Genomic DNA, 19,638 nt, shown 5'->3' with positions numbered 1-19,638 from the left:
CAGTGGCTCACACCTGTAAAGCCAGCACATTGGGAGTCTGAGGAGAGAGGATTGCTTCAGCCTAGGAGTTTGAGACCAACTGGGCTACACAGTGAGACCCCATCTCTACAAAAAAAAAGGAAAAATTAGCCAGGTGTGGTGGCATGCACCTGTAATCTCAGCTACTTGGGAGGCTAAGGCAGGAGGATCCCTTGAGCCTAGGAGTTCCAGGCTGCAGAGAGCCATGACGGCGACACTGCACTCCAGCCTGGGCGACAAAGTGAGATCTTAAAAAAAAAAAAAAAAAAAAAGAAAAGAAAAAGAATAAAGAGAGAGAAAAGAAAGATGAGTGAAGTAGAGGAGACCAGCAGGGGAGCAAGTAACCTCAGTAGCAAGTGGCCCAGTGCCTTTGCAGCACAGAAGAGTGGCACTTGACCCTGGCCAAGGAGCCAGCGGTGGCCTTCCGGAGGGGGTTAGAAGCTGGATCCTGAAGTCATATTAGGTAAGAGAGCGAGAGAGGAAAACGACAAAGGGGAGGGGGTGTAGAACCTGTTGCGCAGAGAACGCAGTACATGCCTTGGAGGTTTGATGTAGTTTTTGGCACAGGATGGGGGCTGCAGGTGTGGGGGCGATGCTGTTCAGCCTTACACCACCCTAGCACGTGGCCTTGTTCTCCAGGTCTTATCACCCACCAGGTGAGACCTCTGTACCCTTTTGGAGAAGAAGTGTCTGGCCTTTTCCCAGATGAGCCTGATCTCTCAACCCTTGCTCCCTGGAGGAAGGTAGAGGGCCACCTGTAAGGAAGGACAGTATTTATATGGGGTCTTCCTGCACCCATCGGAGGCAGCATTTTGACTAATGAGGAAACTAAGGCACAAAACATTGTTGCTGGCGGAGCTGGAGTGATGACCCAGGACCCTGCTTTATCTTGGCTCCCTGGGCAACTGGGAGGCTGTGGAAGAGAATGCCAGAGAGCGTTCTCTCCACCTTGTCACACATGGCGATTTAGAGGGGCACAAAGCCTTTTCCACATCTGCACACTTTACCCAGAAACCCAATAGGGGTATTCCAGAGGAATATAGCTGGACATGTATCATGTATGCAAATGTGACGGTACGAAGGTATTCACCGTGATTTTTAGATTGCAAGGACTCCACGCTGACAGTGGAGGACACATCAAACCAGTGGCCCTGCAGCCACCTGCTATGTCACCTGCTCGGGAGGATGCTGCCACATATTGTTAGGTGGAAAAGCACATTTGAAAACCACATATGGTTGCGTCCCATTGTCATTAAAAAACAATCCCAGAAGAAGAGAAAATCTCATAAGACAAAGTTGGGAAGGACAGACAGCCAATGCTAACCGTAATTCTCTCGGGGAGGGGGATTCATTTGGGTGGGTTTTACGTTTGTTTTATCTTACTTGGTTTGTTCTTTTCTATTTCTTGGTAATCATTGTAAACATTCATGCAATTTTAAGCAAAGGAAAAATGAGCAGGTATTTTTGTCTTTTAAAAGTTTAAGTGATTTCGATGTGTTGACCAGGTATACATGACATCATTCAAAATGAAAACGATACAGAAGGAGGGAAAATTTTGACACACACTACAACAGGAGTTCGAGCTTCACTGGACAGCATGATGAAACCCCGACTCTACAAAAAATAATTTAAAAAAATTAACTGGGCGTGATGGCTCATGCCTATAGTCCCAGCTACTCTAGAGGCTGAGGCAGGAGGATCGCTTGAGCCCAGGAGGTGCAGGCTGTAGTGAGCTGTGATTGTGCCACGGTACTCCAACCTGGGCAACAGAGTGAAACCCTGTCTCAAAAAAAAAAAAAAAGAAGCCATTCACAGAAGGACAAATACTATCTGAAGTACCCAGAAATACTTACTTTACTTACGAGACGGAAAGTAAAATGGTGGTCAGGGGCTGCAGGGAGAGGGATATGGGGCATTACTGCTTAACAGGTACAGTTTCAGTTTTGCAAGATGGAGAGTGTGCTGGAGATGGTGGAGGTGATGGTTGCACAGGAATGCGAATGCATTTAATGCCGCTTTAAAAATGGTTAAGATGGTAAATTATATGTTATATATTTATTTAGAGACAGGGTCTTGCTCTGTCACCCAGGCTGGAGTACAGTGGTGCCATCTTGGCTTACTGCAGTCTTGAGCTCCTGGGGTCAAGCAGTCCTCCCACCTCAGCCTCCTGAGTATCTGGGGCTACAGGTGGTGCCACCACACCTTGCTATTTTTTTTGTATTGTTTGTAGAGACGAGGTTTCGCCATGTTGCCCAGGCTGGTCTCAAACTCCTGGGCTCAAGTGATCTGCCTGCCTCGGCCTCCCAAAGTGCTAGGATTATAGACGTGAGCCACCTTGCCTGGCCTGTTATGTGTATTAAGAAAATATACAGAGGGATCAGAGTGACAGTTCTACCCCTCAATCCCCAGCCACCCACTTCCACCCTGGAGAGAACTAGCGTTTTCAGTATGATGGTTGATGCTTGGTTTCCTCCCACCTGCCCTTGGGCACAAGTGGGCAGTGACAAGTTGGATGGGGCCCCTTCATTCATGGATGGGGAAGATGCCTCCTGGCCCAGGGAGAGCACCCCTTCCATCCCTGCTTGCCTGGCACAAGGCAGTGAGTGCCCAGATCTTCCATGCTTCTTGGGTTGAAGGGATTGAGGATCTGAGGCTGGAGGAGCCGGAGGTCCTGCCCCGGCGAGAGCTCTGGAACTTGCCTCCCCTCTTTTGCAGGAAGATAATACTCTGAATCCACTTCTGTGTCCCCAGCACTTGGCTCCTGTGTGAGCACTTGGGAAATGTTTGTTGAATCTGTCCTGGGGGAAGAAGATGAAGTGTAAGCCAGCAGCTGGCCTGAGTTGGGCTGTGGGAGATCTTCTGGGCTGCTGGGCCTGGGTGTCTCCACAAACACCCAAAGCTCACTCACCAAGGCTCCCTTGGTGCCAGGTCTTGTGCCAGGCACTGGGATGTGGTGCCGAATTGGACACAGGGAGATGAGACATCCTCCTGTGTGTCTTGGCAGCTTATGTGTTGCCAGGCATTGGTAGCAGAGGGGGCTGGTTTGGCATCCAGGTTCCCTGCCTCATGCCTAGGGCCCTGGCCAGTGTACTCAGAGGAACTGCCCCCAACTGAGTTGCCCATTTTCCACAGCAGGGAGGACATCAGAAAGGCCGTGTTCCATGACGAATCATAGCTTCCATCTATTGAGCATTTGCTGGGAGCTGGGCTCTGCGCTAAGTGTGAAACGTGTGTTGACTCATCTACTACAACAGCCTGGCAAGGCAGGTGCTTCTGTTAGTTCCTACTCAAAGCTAGGGGACCTGGAGCACAGGCGGTTAAGTGCTTGTGCTCCAGGCACACAGCTCAGAAGTGGCAGACCCTCTGCCCCTCCTGGCATCCCGGTCTGGTGGGGCCAGCGGTGGGACCTCTGCAGTCAGAGCCTGGGGGCCGGACAACAAGCTGCAGCCTTCCTGCAACCCCATGATCTCCATAATGCAGTCGAGCCAGAAAGAAACAGACCATTTTACAGACCAGAGCAGCAAGGGTGCTGCTCTCTAAGACCCTGGAGCCAGTGACAGGGAAGGCGGAGAAGGGACAGGAGCTTCTGTTTATTCTGAGCCTGTGTATACCCTCCTTTTCACAAACTGTAGCAGCCTCCAGAGGCATGGGGGATCTTTATGATGACCCAGTGGAGAGGCTTGGGGATTGAAAATCACTTGCCCATTTCCAATGGCTGATACTGTTGGGATTTGAGCCTTGTTCCATCCAGCTTCAGAGCTTGGTGCCTTCCTTGCTCACCACATGCCGGCCCCAGCTCGTTGCCTTGGCAGTGGAGGTGGTGGTGTACCGAGGCCTTCCTGCACCTGGGTTCTCTGGCGCTGAGAATAAGTGCATGGGCAAAGTGGCTTTTCTGGGTCAGTGACTGTGAGTACATGTGTACCCATCTGTGTATCTGACCCTGGCATTGCAATCTGGGGATGTTTTCTAAGCGATGTGCTGGAGTTGCGGGCAGGGAGTGGGGTTTACGGAGCCGAAGAGACACTATCTAACCATTGAGAGGCTTCCCAGGCTTGGGAGCCACATGGACCTGGATTTGACCTTGAGCAAGTCATTTTACCTGAGTGTGTACAGCGGGAATGATAACATCTGGCTCACAGAATTAGACATGGTGGGAGTAGACTGATTAGCACCTAATCAGCATTTTATAATAAATGCAAATTCTTCCCTTGTCATAGAGGAGTGGAGTCTGATGAGAGAGACAGGGAAGTGAAAATTTATAGCCCCTGGATGCCAGTGATGAAGGCATGGGCTCAGGACTAGAAATATCAGAATGGGCATAGTGACTTATTCTGGGGAAGTCATGAAGGGCTCCCTGGAGGAGGTGATGAAGGTGTACCCAAGCCCGGAAGAGACTGGAAGTGGTGCTCCAGGAAGAAACTTCATGGTGGCTTGCAATTTGTGATGCAGATTTTTCCTCACTGTGAGATGCTGGTTGAGACAATTTTCTCCTTGGAATGGCCTGGTGTTTTGGGGGGTGGGGTGAGTGCCCATCTGGGTGTAGTTTCCAGACAGAAGCAGTGGAGGGAGGGCATTGCCCAGCATGCTGCCTGGGATTGCAAGTGTCCGCAGAGCTGCCATTTCTCCAAAGTGTTTTTTGTTTGTTTTTGAGACAGGGTCTCACTTTGTTACACAGGATAGAGTGCAGCGGCCTGATCCTAGCTCACTGGAACCTCAAACTACTGGGCTCGAGGGATCCTCCAACACCAGCCTCCCAAGTAGCTAGGATTACAGGTGTGTGCCACTATGCCTGGCTAATTTAAAAACTTTTTTGTAGGGATGGGATCTCACTACGTTGTCTAGGCTGGTGTCAAAATCCTGGCCTCGAATGATCCTCCTGCCTCAGCCTCCCAAAGTGTTGGGATTACAGGCATGAGCCACCATGTTCAGCCTCTCCAAAGTTGTTTTCAATAAGTGATACCAAGTGGGAGTGAAGCTGGGAACTTGAGCAAATACAGACACGGGGGAATTGGACAGGTGGCTCAGAAAACTATGGGAACCTGAGACTGGCAACGGGACAGGTGACCCATGGGTTCCCTAGGCCCCACGTTGCCCACAGAAGCCAGAAGTTGGCCTGGGTGAACACCCTGAAATGCCTTGTGTGTGTTGGAAAGTATCATGAGACCAGCTGGGCTCTCCTGCCCTGGACCCACCTGCTGACGCAGTGGCCTTGTTAGGACAGACCTCAAAGGCTGAGCATGACTGTTAGTTCCTGGGGTGTGTCTCTGGGGTGTGGAGGGCAAAAGCAGGGTTTTCAGTGAGGAGATTCTGTGGCATTAGCATCTGGCTTCTTTCCTTCTGGCATCCTGCCCTATGTACTGCCAGCCACCCAGCCAGGTGAAGGTGGCATTTAGCTCATTATCATGACCATCAACAACATGGTTGTCATGCAGCATAGTGGCTGTGGTGTCCGAGGGCCCTGGGTGCAAGTCTGACCTCCTCACTTACAGTGTGGTCCTAGAGTGTTCTCCCAGCCTCTCCCCACCTCTCTGGGCAGCTGCCATTGGGTGGTCTCAAGGTTGAGGATGATGACACCAATGACATGCTCATGGTAGGCCAGGCACTGTTCTGGGCACTTTTCACATGCTATTCCATGGAATGTGGGCAAAAACCCCTCGGAGCTGGGAGGTATTACCAAGGCCCAGAGAACGTCCTCCTTTGTTCAAGGTCTCAGAACTGCAAGATGGAGAGCTGGGATTTGATCCCAGGACCCTCTGGCTCCAGAGCCCCTGCTCCTCTCTCCACTACACACACTGGTTGGAATGCAAGGACTGACGTCCCAGCTGGCTTTTGAGCATTTGTGGTTTGTCATGTGGCTTTATGGTCAGTGTGGGGTGCTTGTCCGGGGATCAGGGAACTTGTTTTCTGATCAAACTTGGCTGGGTGGGCCCTAGGAATCCATCCAGTTTGACATCATTACATTACTGATGGGAAAGTGGTGCCAGAGGAGGGGAAGGGACTGGCCTCAGGTCACGGAGCCAGCTGGGGCGAGGCAGGACCAGCTCCAGGACTTCCTGCACGGGGCTGGCTGTCTTGATGCCTGAAGGGGTGTGTGGCTGGGGTGGGGGCCGAGAGCTTGCTGTTCTCTCCCACTCACCTCTCTCAAGTCCTGGTTGCTCACCACGGAGAGCCCAGAGACCAGCTAGCTGCCCTGTAAAGGGCCCCCTTGGTCACCAGGATACAGGTGGGGGGAATGTGATGACCCCATGCAGCTCATCCCCCCTGCCTGGCGGCGGGACTCACTTTCACCTCCTTGCTGGGAAAACTCCTTAGGAACTTGATTCCAGTGCTGCCTCTCTCAGTTGCTCCTGGGTCCCCAGAGGGCCAGGACAGGATGGACAAGTGACCTTGCTTAGGGGGTCCAGACTTTGACCTACCCATTTGCCCCTCCCTCCCCTAGGCAGGTAGAGCCAGGGTGACACCAATGAAGAGCATGGGCATCATCCGTCAAGGGCACCTGTGTGTCTCACTTGAGCCTGCTCTCCTGAGCCCTCCAAGGTGGGATTGCTATCTCCATTTTACAGAGGTGGAGACTGAGGCTCCTAGCTTGAGGTAGGCAGGCCCTCAGAGGATCACACAGTGGCAGATGACTTTCTCAGTTCTCCTGCCCTTCCTAGAGAGGTTTGCAGAAATGCCTACACCCTTTGACTTTCTAAGGCCTGTGGGGCTCATGGCAAGCCCTCAGGAACTGTTTATGGAATGAATGAATGATCAGCAAACAAATGAACAAATGCAGGCTCCCACACCATGCTTTTTGACCAGGGAGAGGGCACCCAGAGGGTGTCTGCTGTTGAGTGCAGGCTGTCAGAGCCCTGATGGGACCCAGGATAACTCTAGATAGAGGCTGTCACTCTTCCAGACTCCAAGGAAGGGCCCTATCCAGGGTGTGCAAATAGCTCTGTAAATATCATATCCAGAGAGATTTTGAGAGATCCTCTTACAGATGGGGAGACTGAGGCCCAGGGCAGAGGAGGGACTTGCTCAGGGTCATGCAGCAAATTAGCAACACGACCAGGACTTGAACCAGGACCTCCTGCTTCCTAGCCTAGTACTCTCTCTTCCACAGGGGTCTTCCCTATGGATGTCAGACCCCTCTGCCTCTCCCCTGAGCAGCCTTGTACAGACCTGGCCTGCTGGCATCCCTGGAGGAGGCCACTGTTTCTGGTTTAAAGCAGCTCTGTGTGTCTGTGTGGGTGGCAGTGTGCTGGGGCACACTTGATGTAGTGGCTTCTCAAACCTGGCCCCCATCCCCAGCGTGCAGCCTGTGATCCGTCCTGCCCAGGCCATTACCGCCAGTCTGTAATGGAATCGGCTGCCCTGGTTAAGTGTTCACATTAAATTAATACCTCTTCCTTGGAGACAATCAGTTGGCATTTAATTTGTGTTTCCTTCCGAGAGCAGCAGAGTACAGCTGGGCAGCCGGGCTCTGATGGGCACGTCTGTGAGGCAGCCATTCCCAGGGATCCGGGGCTCCGTGGAGATGGGAGCCAGGAGGCCACAAGAGGTGGTACCAGGTGTCCCAGGGGCGGGGGCTTGAGCTTATTAGCTGTCCATTTTTGGGGGAGAAGACATGTTTGCAGCACGCCATGTGGGAGAGGAAGTGGGGAGGCAAAGTATCTACACGTCCCTCAGGGCTGAGCTGCTGGGAGGTGAGCCCTGTGTTAGCAGTGGTGATGGGGTTTCCACATTGTATTCCCGGCTCTGCCCCACTTCCACTCCCTTATTGTGTTTTTTTTCTGCCTTAAATATGAATTGTCTGTGGTATTCGAGGGGGAGCTGATAGGCAAGGAGGAAGTTGACTCAGTCGTGGTTTTCAGGTTCTCTAGAAGGACTCAGCAGAAGCAAGTGGGGCTGTTGGGGGCGCACAGCCCTGTCCCCACAGGCGAGCCCGCTCTGGTCTGCACCCGTCAGATTCTGTGAAACTGCATTGAAGACAGGGCTCCCCTGCTCTACCTCTGTGCCTGCACTCTCTTCCTCCAGCTCAGATATTATTCTAGAGAATATCGGCCTGTTGGGGCCCCCAGGCTTGGCCCTGGCTCTGCTATGAGGCCTAGGCAAGACACCATCCATTCGGGGACCCCTCTGTGCATCTGCGAGTGGGTGAACACAGGAGCTGAGGCAGTGCAGAGCTGGGGTCACTGGCCAGGCAAAGTCTCCTGTGGTCAGAGCCACCGGGCTCCAGCAAGTCCCCAGCCACCTGCGCCTGGCCCTGCTGCAGTGGGGTGGTTCCCTGTGGCCAGGATGGAGCTGAGAGGGTGCCAGCCCTCCACCTGCTGGGAAGGAAGCTGCTCTCTGCCCCCACCTGCCTTCTGCCAGAGGCCAGGCCCACGCTTGGCCCAGAATGAGGTCTTCCACTGAGGGCTCCAGCCCAGCTTCACCTGAGCTTGTTTTCCCTCACCTGACTGAGTCGACCTAGGTGTGCCAGCTGCTCCTCTTCCCGAAAGGTGTGGGTGGTTTCCACACCTCCCTCCCAACTCTGGAGCTGGGAGGTGCCCATGTGCCGTGCTGTGCAGTTCACATGGAGCTGCTGAGCACCCATGGTCTGATGGGTGCCAGGGGTGCTTTCACCCACACCGTCCCCTTCCTGTGGTTCCCATAGCCACTTTTAAAAGGGGGTGGCTGGCTTCCCCACTCACAGAGGGGACAACTGAGGTCCAGAGGGGAACTGATACACTGGGAAGAGGTGGGGCAGGATTTGAACCCTCCTCTTGCTGCCCTGGAGTCTTGGGATGCTCACTCCAGGAGCCCCAGGGCCATCCCTGGAGCCTTCATTGTTTTGCTGGGCCTGCACCCACTTTCCTCCTGAGCGGGAGCCCTGAGCCTTTTCTCTGACTGCACAGGAAGTGAAAAATCTGTGAGTCAGCCCCTCTGCCAGTGACTTCAGCGTAGGTTTCCGCCCCTCATTAGGGCAGGCTCATTCATCCCTTTCCTGTGGGTCTGTGTGTCATCTTGAGCTGATGGGGGACGGGGAGGCACTGGCTCTGAGTGGGGTGGGGGTGGGGACTGGCATAGAATCTGCCCACCCCCTTTCCCCAGTGGCCAGCAGAGACTTCTCGTTCCTCACGTGGTTCCTGTGGTGGCTCCTCAGGAATGCAGAGAGACCACATCTGGCTGGGGTGGTGCTGCCACCTCCCCCTCCTGGCCACCAGCCTCAGAGAGTGCTTGTTCTGCTGAAATGGTGGCCAAGGCCCCGATCTCAGCTGCCCTGTGCTTTTGTGGATTCATTTCCTCTCCCTACACTCTTTCTCCTGACATCCCTGCCGCCCCTCCCTGGCCCAGGGCTGCGGTAAGTGGGAAAAGGAAGGTTTCTCCTTCTCCTGCCTGCTTCCTGCCCCAGCCATCCCTCCCACTCCTGGGAGATGGCCTGGCTCCTGCAGAGGCTCTAGAGTCAATGGATGAAGCTGAGTGTCGGGGGCCTGTGCTGGGAATTTGCCTACGGCAATCCCCAGGCTGGGATGGTTCAGGCTAAGGATACTCCAGGGGGAAGGGAGCTCTGGCTGGAGGTGAGGGCCGTCAGGGCACTGAGGAGTAAGTGCAGCTTTGGATTCATTCAATCATCCATCTGTCCATCCATCTGTCCATCCATCCATCCATCCATCCATCCATCCATCCATCCATCCAACAAATCCATTTGTTAAATATCTTACTCTTTAGCAAGTGCTCAGCCAGTTTTAGGCGCAGGGAATACAGCAGCAAGCACAGAAATGATCATCATAACCAGCTCTCTGGGCCTGCAGAGGGGTTGGACCCTTGCTTGAGACCCAGCTCCTGTGCCTGTTTTCCCACCTAGACCAGGACCTCGACTCTTGCTTCCTCTCCATCTCTTTGCCAGAGACCTCCCGAGATAAGTGCCAGCCCCTGGTGGTGGTGGGGAAGGTGGAGGTGGCAGTGACCACCCGCTGGAGCCACCACTGGCCCTGGTATTGTGGAATTGGCTCCTTTGGGTGACAGCTAAGGGCCATGGGGTCCCATGACCATGCCACTGGGGAAGAGGAGATCCTGGGGCCTCTGCTGCCTCAAGCTGTGGGGCAAACAATGGAAGTGGATGAAAGGCTTGGGGAAGAGATGACATTTGAGACAAGGCTGGGAGGACGGCTAGGGTTTCAAGGCTGATGAGGAGGGAGGAAGAGGGGAAATGAGTTACCTGACCTCTGAGCCTCATCTGCAACATGGAGACGATCCTAGGGGAGGGCTCAGCAGGATTTTATAGAGGGAGGAATGAGTGCCAAATGTGGTGGACACCACCAAGAAGGTAATCAATAAATGTCCCCTCTCCAATCCAGTGCTCGAAGAGAGAAGGATCTGGAAGTTTGATGAGCTGTTGGGTCAGGGTGGGCAGGGGCAGCTCTCAGTGATTCAAGCCATGTTGGCTGTGGCTGGAGTTGTCCTAGGCCTTGGGTCTTCATTTTCCCACCTGTAAAATGGAGACAGGGCAGCTTTCCCAGAGCATGCACAGTACGACAGAGCAGATCTATGGAAAGGCCCTGCCCCACAGAGAGCACTGGGATGTGTTTGTCACCTCATTTTCTTCCAGTGACAGGCCTGTCAATATCCTGGAGTCTTCTGACCAGAAAAGACCCCTCCCCAGCCAACAGAACAGCTCCTGGGTTGCTGAGGGAAACTCAAGGAAACTGACCTTTGTGCCCCCAAAATTATTTCTTTATGTTCACTCTAGCTTTCCTTCCCCTTTCAGCCTTAAAGCCTTGGGTGTAGGATTCTGCCAGACCTGTGTTCGAATCCAGACGCTGCCGCTTACTAGGCAGTCTTTGGGCAGGTGGTTTGCTCAGCTGTGGGCTGGGGCTGAGATCGGGGAGGGCATAGGCTGAAAGGAAACGGTGTCTGCAAACCCCCGCCTCTTGGTGGCAGGCGGCCCCTGGCCTGTCCCTTCCTGCTGCTCTCTTTCTGCTTGTCCCTCTGCCTGAAACACCCTCCCCACTGAAACCTTACTCTTGTGGGCAGACCCAGGGCAGAGGGAGAATTGTGTTTGGGAAGCAGGTGTTGAAATCTCCACGCCAGCAACTTGGTTGACCAGTTCTCAGTGAAGCTGAGTGCTCCCTGGCTCTGGGTGGGCGGGCAGTGAATGCGGGTGTCTGGAGTGCCATAAGAAACACATCACCCACCTGGCTCTTCATGCCAGTCCTCAGAGCTCTCCAAGGACAGAGCTTTTCTGCACTGTCAACATTGGAGCCGGCTGAGCCAGGTTTTCTCCACCGCCGCCAGGAGGGACATCAGGGCGGGCGACTTCAAGCCGGCTTGAAGTCCGTCTCTTCAGTCAAGCCGGCTGCTGTCCACATGCACGGTCTGTCTTCGACCTTCTGGGAGCAGGCCAGCCAGCTGCCTACCCAGTCCGGTTTTGGAAATAAAAAAGCCCATGAAATCACTGGTGCAAGCTCATCCTGGGGGTGCGGTGTGTGCAGCTCAGGAAACATGACTGAGGCGTGGGGCAGGTGCAGAACTTGGGGCGGGAGAGGAGAGGCGAGGTGGAGAGGCTGGGTTGTGTGGTCTTCAGAGCCTGGGCACTCAGTGCCATCTGCAGCCTGGCATAACTGGGGGGCTGTCTGCCCCAGCCCTTGCCTGCTGAACCAGGAACTGCATGTTAATAAGATGTCCAGGTGATTTGTGTGCACATTCTAGATTGAGACTTGCTGCTTTAGAGAATGGACTAGCTTTGACTCCCAGCTCCCTGCTTGCTAGCTGTGTGACCTTAGACAAGTTACTTTACCTCTTCGAACCTCAGCTCTCTCATCTGCAAAATGGGCTTGGATAGAAATTCTTTCCCCAAGAGGGTTAATAATTCACATTCAATCAGTGATGTGTGTGTCGCTGTATGGGGCCCAGACCGGACCCTGCAGTGAATGGTGCCTGCTGCTGCTGTGGCTGTTACTGTCTGGAGAGGCCACAGATCTGGGCTTGTGCTCTCACCTTGGGTGGATTTGGGGCAAGTCTCCTTCCCTCTCTGGTCCTTGTTTTCTCCATCTGTACAAGGGGTCTGTTGGCCCCTGCCTCGTCTTCCTCATGAGATGGTTGCTCAAAGGAAAAGTGAGGGGTGCTGTGCCTCATTCTCAAGGGGCCCTCTGGGGAATGGAGAATATTGGGGAGGTGCCCTGCGAGCCTGCGTCCAAGAGAGGAGCCATGTCATTCTTTATATTTTGCACCTTTCTTAGCTACTCCTGCTCTTACTGCTAGATGTGGTAGTGGGCTGGCCCTGGACGCCAGGCTGCAGCCAGAGCCATGCTGCAGCTCTCCCGTGCACCCGCCCTGCTCAGTGGCTTTGGAATTGAGTCGCCTTACCCCCTCTGAGCAGTGTGGCCAGGAGAGATGATCCAGCTCAGGACTTGTGCTCTGGACTTTAACCCTCAGGGAAGCCCCAGGTGCTCTGTGCTGCTGGACAGGGGTGTGGTGGCCTGGGAACTCCCCCACCTTGCGATTCCTATCCCCAACATGGGGCCTGTTCTTCTCAGTGAGAGGTGGTCTGGGACCAGACTCTTAACCTTGCCCCTGCTATACTAGGTGACCTGGGAAAATGGCTTGACCACTCAGCCTCAGTTTCCCCATCTGTACAATGAGATTGTCCTGGCTGGATTAGGTCCTTAGATTCCCTCCCTGCCCCTTCTTAGCTTCCTCTGTGCCCTCCAGCCCTGGTGGGAATCCCAGCCCCTTGCCCTCCAGGTCCGGACCCTGGAGCCCACACAGATCTCAGCCTGGCTGCTAATGCTGGGGCCGGTAAAGGCCAGAGAAAATGGGGAGAGGAAGAGAGTGTGTGTCCTCCAGGAGCCCTGGCCGGGGCTGTCTCATCTGGGAGAGAGGAGGAATTTTCCTCTGTGTGTGCAAACAGTATCTGTTTTCTCTTGTTTCCAGAAGCGGGTGACGTAACCAACTCTCCAGCCCTCCCTCCCCTCTGGCCTATTTTTAGCTGGCCCCGACAGCATCCTAACACGGTTCCAGATTGCTCTGCTCCGAGGCCATGTAGGGAGGGTAGCAGTGGGGTGAAGAAGGAGAGAAGCTCCTCTGTCTGTCCCAGGATGGAGGGAGGGAAAGAACCTGCCCCCAGCTTCCTCTAGAGAGGGAGGGACTCTGTGTTGGAGGAGCTGGGTTGGGGCCTTTAGGCTTTGACAGTTCCTGGGTCTATGAGGAGCTCTGTGAGGGGATTCTGAGCAACCAGTCTGGGGCCTCCCCACCTGGGTTTCAGTCCTAGCTCGACCCTATCTTACCCTGGCCTTGGGCTCAGCTTGTGCCTCTGGGTCTTGCTTTCTTCACCTGGTGATAATGATGGTACCTAGAGCATAGGTTGTTACGAGGATTGAATAAACTTCACGTAGAACAGTGCCTGGTATGAAGTAAGTCTCCGTGAAGGTGGCTCTGGTATTGGTATTGTCATCCAACCCCAGGGAACTGCTCCTGTCCCTTCCTGCAGTTGAGGCTGGGGGTCCACTGAACCCTCCTCTGCCTTCTCCCCTGCCTGTGTTTCTGTTCAGCTTGGAGCAGTACGCACGCAAAAGAGTAGTATGGAAGCCCTTGGAACAGGGCCTGGCACATCATAAATGCTAAATCTGGATTTACTGGGTTTTGTTTTAATGTAATAAAACAAACCTGGGTTTGAATTCCAGCCCCACCGCCTCACTGTGTGTCTTTGGGGAAAACATTTAGCCTCTCCAAGCCTCGGTTTCCACATCTATAAAATGGGATGATAACACCTAAATAGGAGAGTTCTGTGTTGGTTTGGGTAGGCTGTAGGACATTGCAATACTGAGCACAATAAAAGTTTGTTTCTTGTGGGTGCAAAGAGCCCGAGAGTGGAGCTGGCCGCAGCCTGGCTCCTAAGGACCAGCTTTGCGACTGCATCTTGCAGCAAAAGCAGGAGCAGCAGTGTTGGCACAGCGCTTTACAGTTTGCATGCAGGCAGGGTGGCGGTCCCTCCCGCCTCTGTCTTCCCACGGTGCTGTGCTCATACTTTAAGCATGGCACTTGTCACCGCTACCTGGTGCTCTGGTTATGTGTCAGCCTGGCTGTCCTCTCACAGCACCTCCCCTAGGCTGGGCGCTCCCAAAGGGCAGGCAGGGATGGATGCCCCAATGCACCTTCCTCGCCCAGCTCAGGCTAGGCCCTGGTGGATGCTGGGTTGTATCTGAGGGCTGGACTGGCCTTCTGGAGCTCATCTTCTGACCACCTGTTCCTCTTGGCTTTACAGATGGGAGGAGGAGCTTGCCAAGCGCATGAACCTTCAGACCATGGTGGAAACGCTGCAGGAGGTAAGAGCCCTCAGGCATCCCGGCCAGGAGAGGGCACGCCAGAGAGCCATGTGGCCAAGGGGTGCAGTCTTCATGCGGCAAAGCCAGGAAATTCTCACACAGCCCCTACTCTGTGTTACCTCCTGCTGCCTCAGTCTCTCCCTTATAGAGCCAAGAGATCTCTTTTACTTCCTCTGCTTGGAAGCTAGGAATGGACCCAGCACAGTGTTACACAAGTGCCCTGATGCAGGAGTTGAGAAGCCTGGGTCCAGGTCCCGGGGTGCAAGTCCCAGCTGCTTTATGACCTGGGACCGTGACTCTTCTCACCAGTCACTGTCTCCCCACCTGAGGCTTGGACTAGGTGGTCTGTAAGCCCCCAAGCAAGCAGGGTGCCCTGAGTTGGGGCTGAAGGCCTTGAAGAGGGCAGGTGGCATGTCACAGGTAGGCTCTCAGTCTGAGCAGGCTCTCCATGGTGGGCAATTGGGAACATTCCCCTTGCTGCTCTAGCTGGAATCTCTGCATTCTGGGCTCTGCAACTCCCCCGCCTGTGGCGTAACCTGAGCAGCAAACTTCATCTTCTCAGCCTCTATTTTCCTTTTGGTCAAATGGGAGCAAGAGTAGCAATCCCATGAGAAGGCATGAAAAGTTCTTTCAAAAATGTTTAGAAATTGCCAGGTGTGATGGCTCATGCCTGTAATCCCAGCCCTTTGGGAGGCTGAGGCAGGCAGATCACCTGAGGTCGGGAATTCCAGACCAGCCTGACCAACATGGAGAAACCCCTTCTCTACTAAAAATACAAAATTAGCTGGGCATGGTGGTGCATGTCTGTAATCCCAGCTACTCAGGAGACTGAGGCAGGAGAATCACTTGAACCCAGGAGGCAGACGTTGCAGTGAGCCGAGATTGTGCCATTGCATTCCAGCCTGGGCAACAAAAGCGAAACTCCATCTCAAAAAAAAAAAAGAAAATGCTTAGAAATTGCTTTCTGACACTTAAAGCATTTACCTTCGAAGGAAGAGACAGTTTGAGATCATTGTCAATGTGTAGAAGGAAAAGGTTGAATGTTTCCCTTTCTTTTATAACAAAACAAAAGTAGTTTTTTTCTTTATAAATTTAATGAGTTCATGGTCAAATATGTGGAAAATATAGAGGAGCACAAAGAAAATAAAAATTATCTCTAGTTCCACCCCGCCACAGTTGAAAAACTGGTGTGTGACCTTCCGATCTTGTCTGTGCAGACATGCACCCATGCTCTTTAGATGTGTGTTAGGTCAACACACATGACATTGTCATTTTGAAAGCAGAGATGATCCAATATTGGTAGTTTCACACAGATTGATATCATATATATATATATTTTTGAGACAGAGTCTTGCTCTGTCACCCAGGCTGGAGTGCAGAGGTGTAATCATGGCTCACTGCAACCTCTGCCTCCCAGGTTCAAGTGATTTTCCTGCCTCAGCCTCCCGAGTAGCTGGGACTACAGGCACGCGCCATCACGGCCGACTAATTTTTGTATTTTCAGTAGAGACAAGGTTTCACCATATTGGCCAGGCTGGTCTCGAACTCCTGACCTTGTGATCTGCCCGCCTTGGGCTCTCAAAGTACTGGGATTACAGGTGTGAGCCACCGCGCCTGGACTGATCTTGTATTTTTAATGTAATAGGATTGCTTGTTCATTAACCTGCTCTTTTTCTTTTAATATCTGCCATGGATTTTTCCATGTGATAGTGAAAAGTATTTTAAGCAGTCAGCAGTGCTGAGGGGGAAGCCAGGCTGGGATGAGGTCCTTGGCGCCCCTTTCCTGGCATGCAGGTGCCCAGCTGGGGTGGACATTGAGTGCCCAGGGCTCTGGACTCAGGGGTCCAGACTCTCCTATCCCCAGAGGACCCGGCCCCTCTGAAGCCTCCCTATCTCCGTCCCCACAGGCGGCACAAGAGGCTGATGCCATCCAGGAGGAGATGAATGAGAAGATCGAGCGGCTCAAGGCTGAGCTGGTGGTGTTTAAGGGGCTTATGAGTGACGTAAGTGCCGCCCGCTGCCCCTGGGTGTTATGACCTCCCCCACACCCATCATGCAAAACGCTTCATTCCCTCCGAGGCTCTGGAGCTCGGCTTCTAGTTAGAATCCTGGCTGGCTGTGTTTGACCGTGAGGATGATGGATGCATTGGATGCATCGGAGACCAGGCGCCCTCCTCTTGCCCCCTCCCTACTTCCGCTTACCTTGGTCTGAGTAGAGATGCATTAATCTGCTGCTTAACCCATCCCGCCCTCCCCCGGGCTCCCCTGATGGTCTGTGTGTGTTCGCTCCCACTTCTTCCCAGCTCGCCTTGATGAGGGCAGTTCTCAGTGTCTGGGCACAGCGGGACGTCTGGTAGGTTGGGCTGGGTGCCCTTTGGTCTGTGCTGGCCTGAGAGACTCGTAGGCCCAGTGGCCTTTGGCAGGGTTGCTCTGTGAGGTCAGGAAAAGCCAGCGTGTGTGTCTTTTTGACAGTTCGGGGCCCCGCTATCTGTCAGGGGTGGGTGGGAGAGAGCTGTTGGCAGCAAAGGGCTCCTTGCTGCTGGAGACCGAGGTCTCCTCCTCCTTCAGACTGTGGGCAGTACGGGGTGGGAAGACCCCACCAGAAGGCAGAAGGGGCCAGAACGTGGGTGACTGACTCTGGTGTGGCTCCTGGTGTGGAAAGGCATGAAGCTGGGGTGTGGTTGGTAGAAGCCTCCTAGGACCCCAGTTGGAGGCTACTGCTCTCCCTCTCACTTGGGTCCAGGGGGATCCACCCTGTGGTCATCAGTGACTTTCCCTGCCAGCTGTGGGAAGTGTCCAGGAGAGAGAGCTGCCTTATCTGGGCAGGCAGCATTGTATGGGGGACAGGTGGGACGTGCCAGTGGAAAAAGAAAGGCCATCTTTCTCCAGCGGGAGTTGTTTTTCTTTTCTTTGGTCTAACAAAGTAAACATGGACCCTGTGTCTGCTGGGAGGATGCCTTCCAGCCCTTAGGGAGAACAGCACACATGGCCTCACACTGGCCCCTGAATCCCAAGGCCCCAGCCCCATCCCACCCCGAGCAGCGCCGCTGCACCCCTCCACTTCATGGAAAAGCCCAAAGCACCATTGGACTCTGGGGGCCTCCCTGCACCACCCCTGCTGACACCTAGGGGTCCCCCCACCTCTCTGCCCAGACCCCCAGGCTTGCACCATCCCTTGCTCATGTAAACCCTGCTGTCCTCCCTGCAGCCCATGACAGACCTGGACACAAAGATCCAAGAAAAGGCCATGAAGGTGGACATGGACATCTGCCGCCGAATCGATATCACGGCCAAGCTGTGCGATGTCGCACAGCAGCGGAACTCGGAAGACGTGTCCAAGATCTTCCAGGTGACTAGGGCTGCCCTGCTCACCAGCCAACCCCCGACTCTCCCAGTGCAGCCCTGGCCTCCACCGCCAACCCCTGTTTCCCCCAACATCCCACTCACTTCCTCCCTTTCCCCCAGAGGTAGCACTACCCGACCCTGTGGCTCCCCAGGAAAAGTAGAATCAGGCGCCCGTGGACTCATAGGCTGGTCTGACTACTTCATTCTATGGCTGGGGAGACCGAGGCCCAAAGGGTGATGTGCTGTACTCAAGGAAGGAAGTGGCAGAACTCAGTCTCCTGCCCCTCTAGGGCCTGCTCCACCAGCCCACACTGCGCCTACTGCCCCGCTTTCTGCCTCTTCCTCTGGGTGCCAGAACTGGGCATCATCCCCATGGTTGGGGAGCCCTGGCCAGTTTATGGGGAGAACTGGGGGAGCTGGCCTGAGCTCTGGCAGAGGGGCCTCAGAGTTCAGAAGAGGACCTGTTGGCTGTTGACTATTTTTCATTCCCCCCCAAAGAGGCTCTCGATACCCCCCCGACCTAACGTGCAAGTGTGGGTGCCCCCGAGAGACGGCGATCAGGTTAGCGCGAGTGAGGCTGTCCTCCGGAGAGGGCTGGGGGCTAGTGCAGCCGAATGAGGCACATGTCATTCTCTGAAGGCTGCTTCTTGAGTTTCGGGTTGTGGTTTGGCTTTTGCTTGAGCCCAGGGCACTATATGGTGTGTTGTCGCTCTGTGTGTGTGACTCTGACGTCGCTGGGCCAGATCCGGGACTCCCTGGGGCTCTCTCTCCACCTCCATGCCTTCTTGCTGTTCCTCTGCGGGGAAGCACGGGAGGCCAATGCAGCCTTCGTTTGCTCATGGCTTGTCTGCTTGGAGTGGAAGCTTCTGGTGAACCTTCAGGCCACCTGTCCTTTGCCTTTGCATGTGAGCAGGAGGGCTCTGGGCAGCATGGGTCCATATGGCCTTTGTCAGGGGTTCTCCCTCTCTCTGGCTGGCTCTGAGATATCCCAGGTGACTCTGTGTCCTGGTCTGGCCCGCTCCTCTCTCTAAACCGTGGGACTGCTTCTGTGGTGAAAGGGCGAGCTGAGCCGGCGCACCCACTGGGCCGCCCAGGGCAGGGAAGAGTCCAGCCATCCATGTGCCCCCTGCATGTCTCCCACCTCATGCTTCCTGCTAACGCCGCCTGCTTCTTAGAGGACCTGCATACCTTTCCTGGCACTGGCCGGCCCCAGCCACACTCATCATCCCATGGGATGCCGGCTCCCTTCCCAGTTCACCCTTACCCTCCATCCTAGCCGAGACCCCCCCAATTACCTTGATTTCTTTCTTTCCGGTTCAGGTGGTCCCCAAAAAGAAGGAGCGTAAGGTTGCTTCCGATGAGGACATCTCCGAGCAGGATGGGGAGGTGAACCGGTTCTCAGATGACGAGGTTGGCTCCATGAACATCACTGATGAGATGAAGCGCATGTTTAACCAGCTGTGAGTACCCCCATGGCCTGCACGCTCTCTGTTTCCCCGGGTTGCTTGCGCAGAGTTGCTGAACAGGAGGCTTGGGCTGAGAGTAGCTCGTAGCACTGGATGAGTTTAGGTTCATTTTCTTTTCTTTTTTTTTTTTTTTTGTGACAACATCTCACTTTATCTCTCAGGCTGGAGGCTGGAGTGCAGTGTCACAGTCACAGGTCACTGCAGCCTCAACCTCTTGGGTTTAGGGATCCTTTCATCTCAGCCTCCCAAGTAGTTGGGACCACAGGCACATGCCACCATGCTAAGCTACTTTTTAACTTTTTTTGTAGAGACAGGGTCTCACTGTGTTACCCAGGCTGGTCTCGAATTCCTGAGCTCAAGAGATGCTCCCACCTTAGCCTCCCAAAGTGCTGGGATTGTAGGCGTGAACCGCTGTACCCAGCCAAGATTCATTTTCAACATTTGTGATTTGGGAAGTGTCATAAGTTCAGCCTCTCTAGGAAGCTTGAGGAGGGCAGGCATCGCTGAGCCTGGGGCACAGT

General features: G+C 54.1%; 1 protein-coding gene across 3 annotated transcripts in view; it reads left to right on the top strand.

The window, feature by feature from the left end:
* Window positions 1-19,638, top strand: part of IFFO2 (intermediate filament family orphan 2) — a 52,366-nt gene that overhangs the window by 20,784 nt on the left and 11,944 nt on the right. Inside the window, exons 2-6 of one of the 3 annotated variants that reach the window (XM_035307937.3) lie at window positions 14,246-14,306; window positions 16,214-16,309; window positions 17,515-17,655; window positions 18,150-18,212; window positions 18,972-19,111. In XM_035307937.3, the coding sequence (XP_035163828.2) occupies window positions 14,246-14,306; window positions 16,214-16,309; window positions 17,515-17,655; window positions 18,150-18,212; window positions 18,972-19,111 (501 nt within the window). The remainder of the gene's footprint in view (window positions 1-14,245; window positions 14,307-16,213; window positions 16,310-17,514; window positions 17,656-18,149; window positions 18,213-18,971; window positions 19,112-19,638) is intronic. The other 2 variants (XM_003733353.6, XM_035307938.3) reach the window with 2 other exon arrangements.

This window comes from Callithrix jacchus, chromosome 7 (assembly GCF_049354715.1).
Source record: "Callithrix jacchus isolate 240 chromosome 7, calJac240_pri, whole genome shotgun sequence".
In the NCBI taxonomy this organism is placed as follows: Eukaryota; Metazoa; Chordata; class Mammalia; order Primates; family Cebidae; genus Callithrix; species Callithrix jacchus.
The sequence above is the reverse complement of the archived record's forward strand: the minus strand, read 5'-3'. Positions and strand labels throughout refer to the sequence as shown.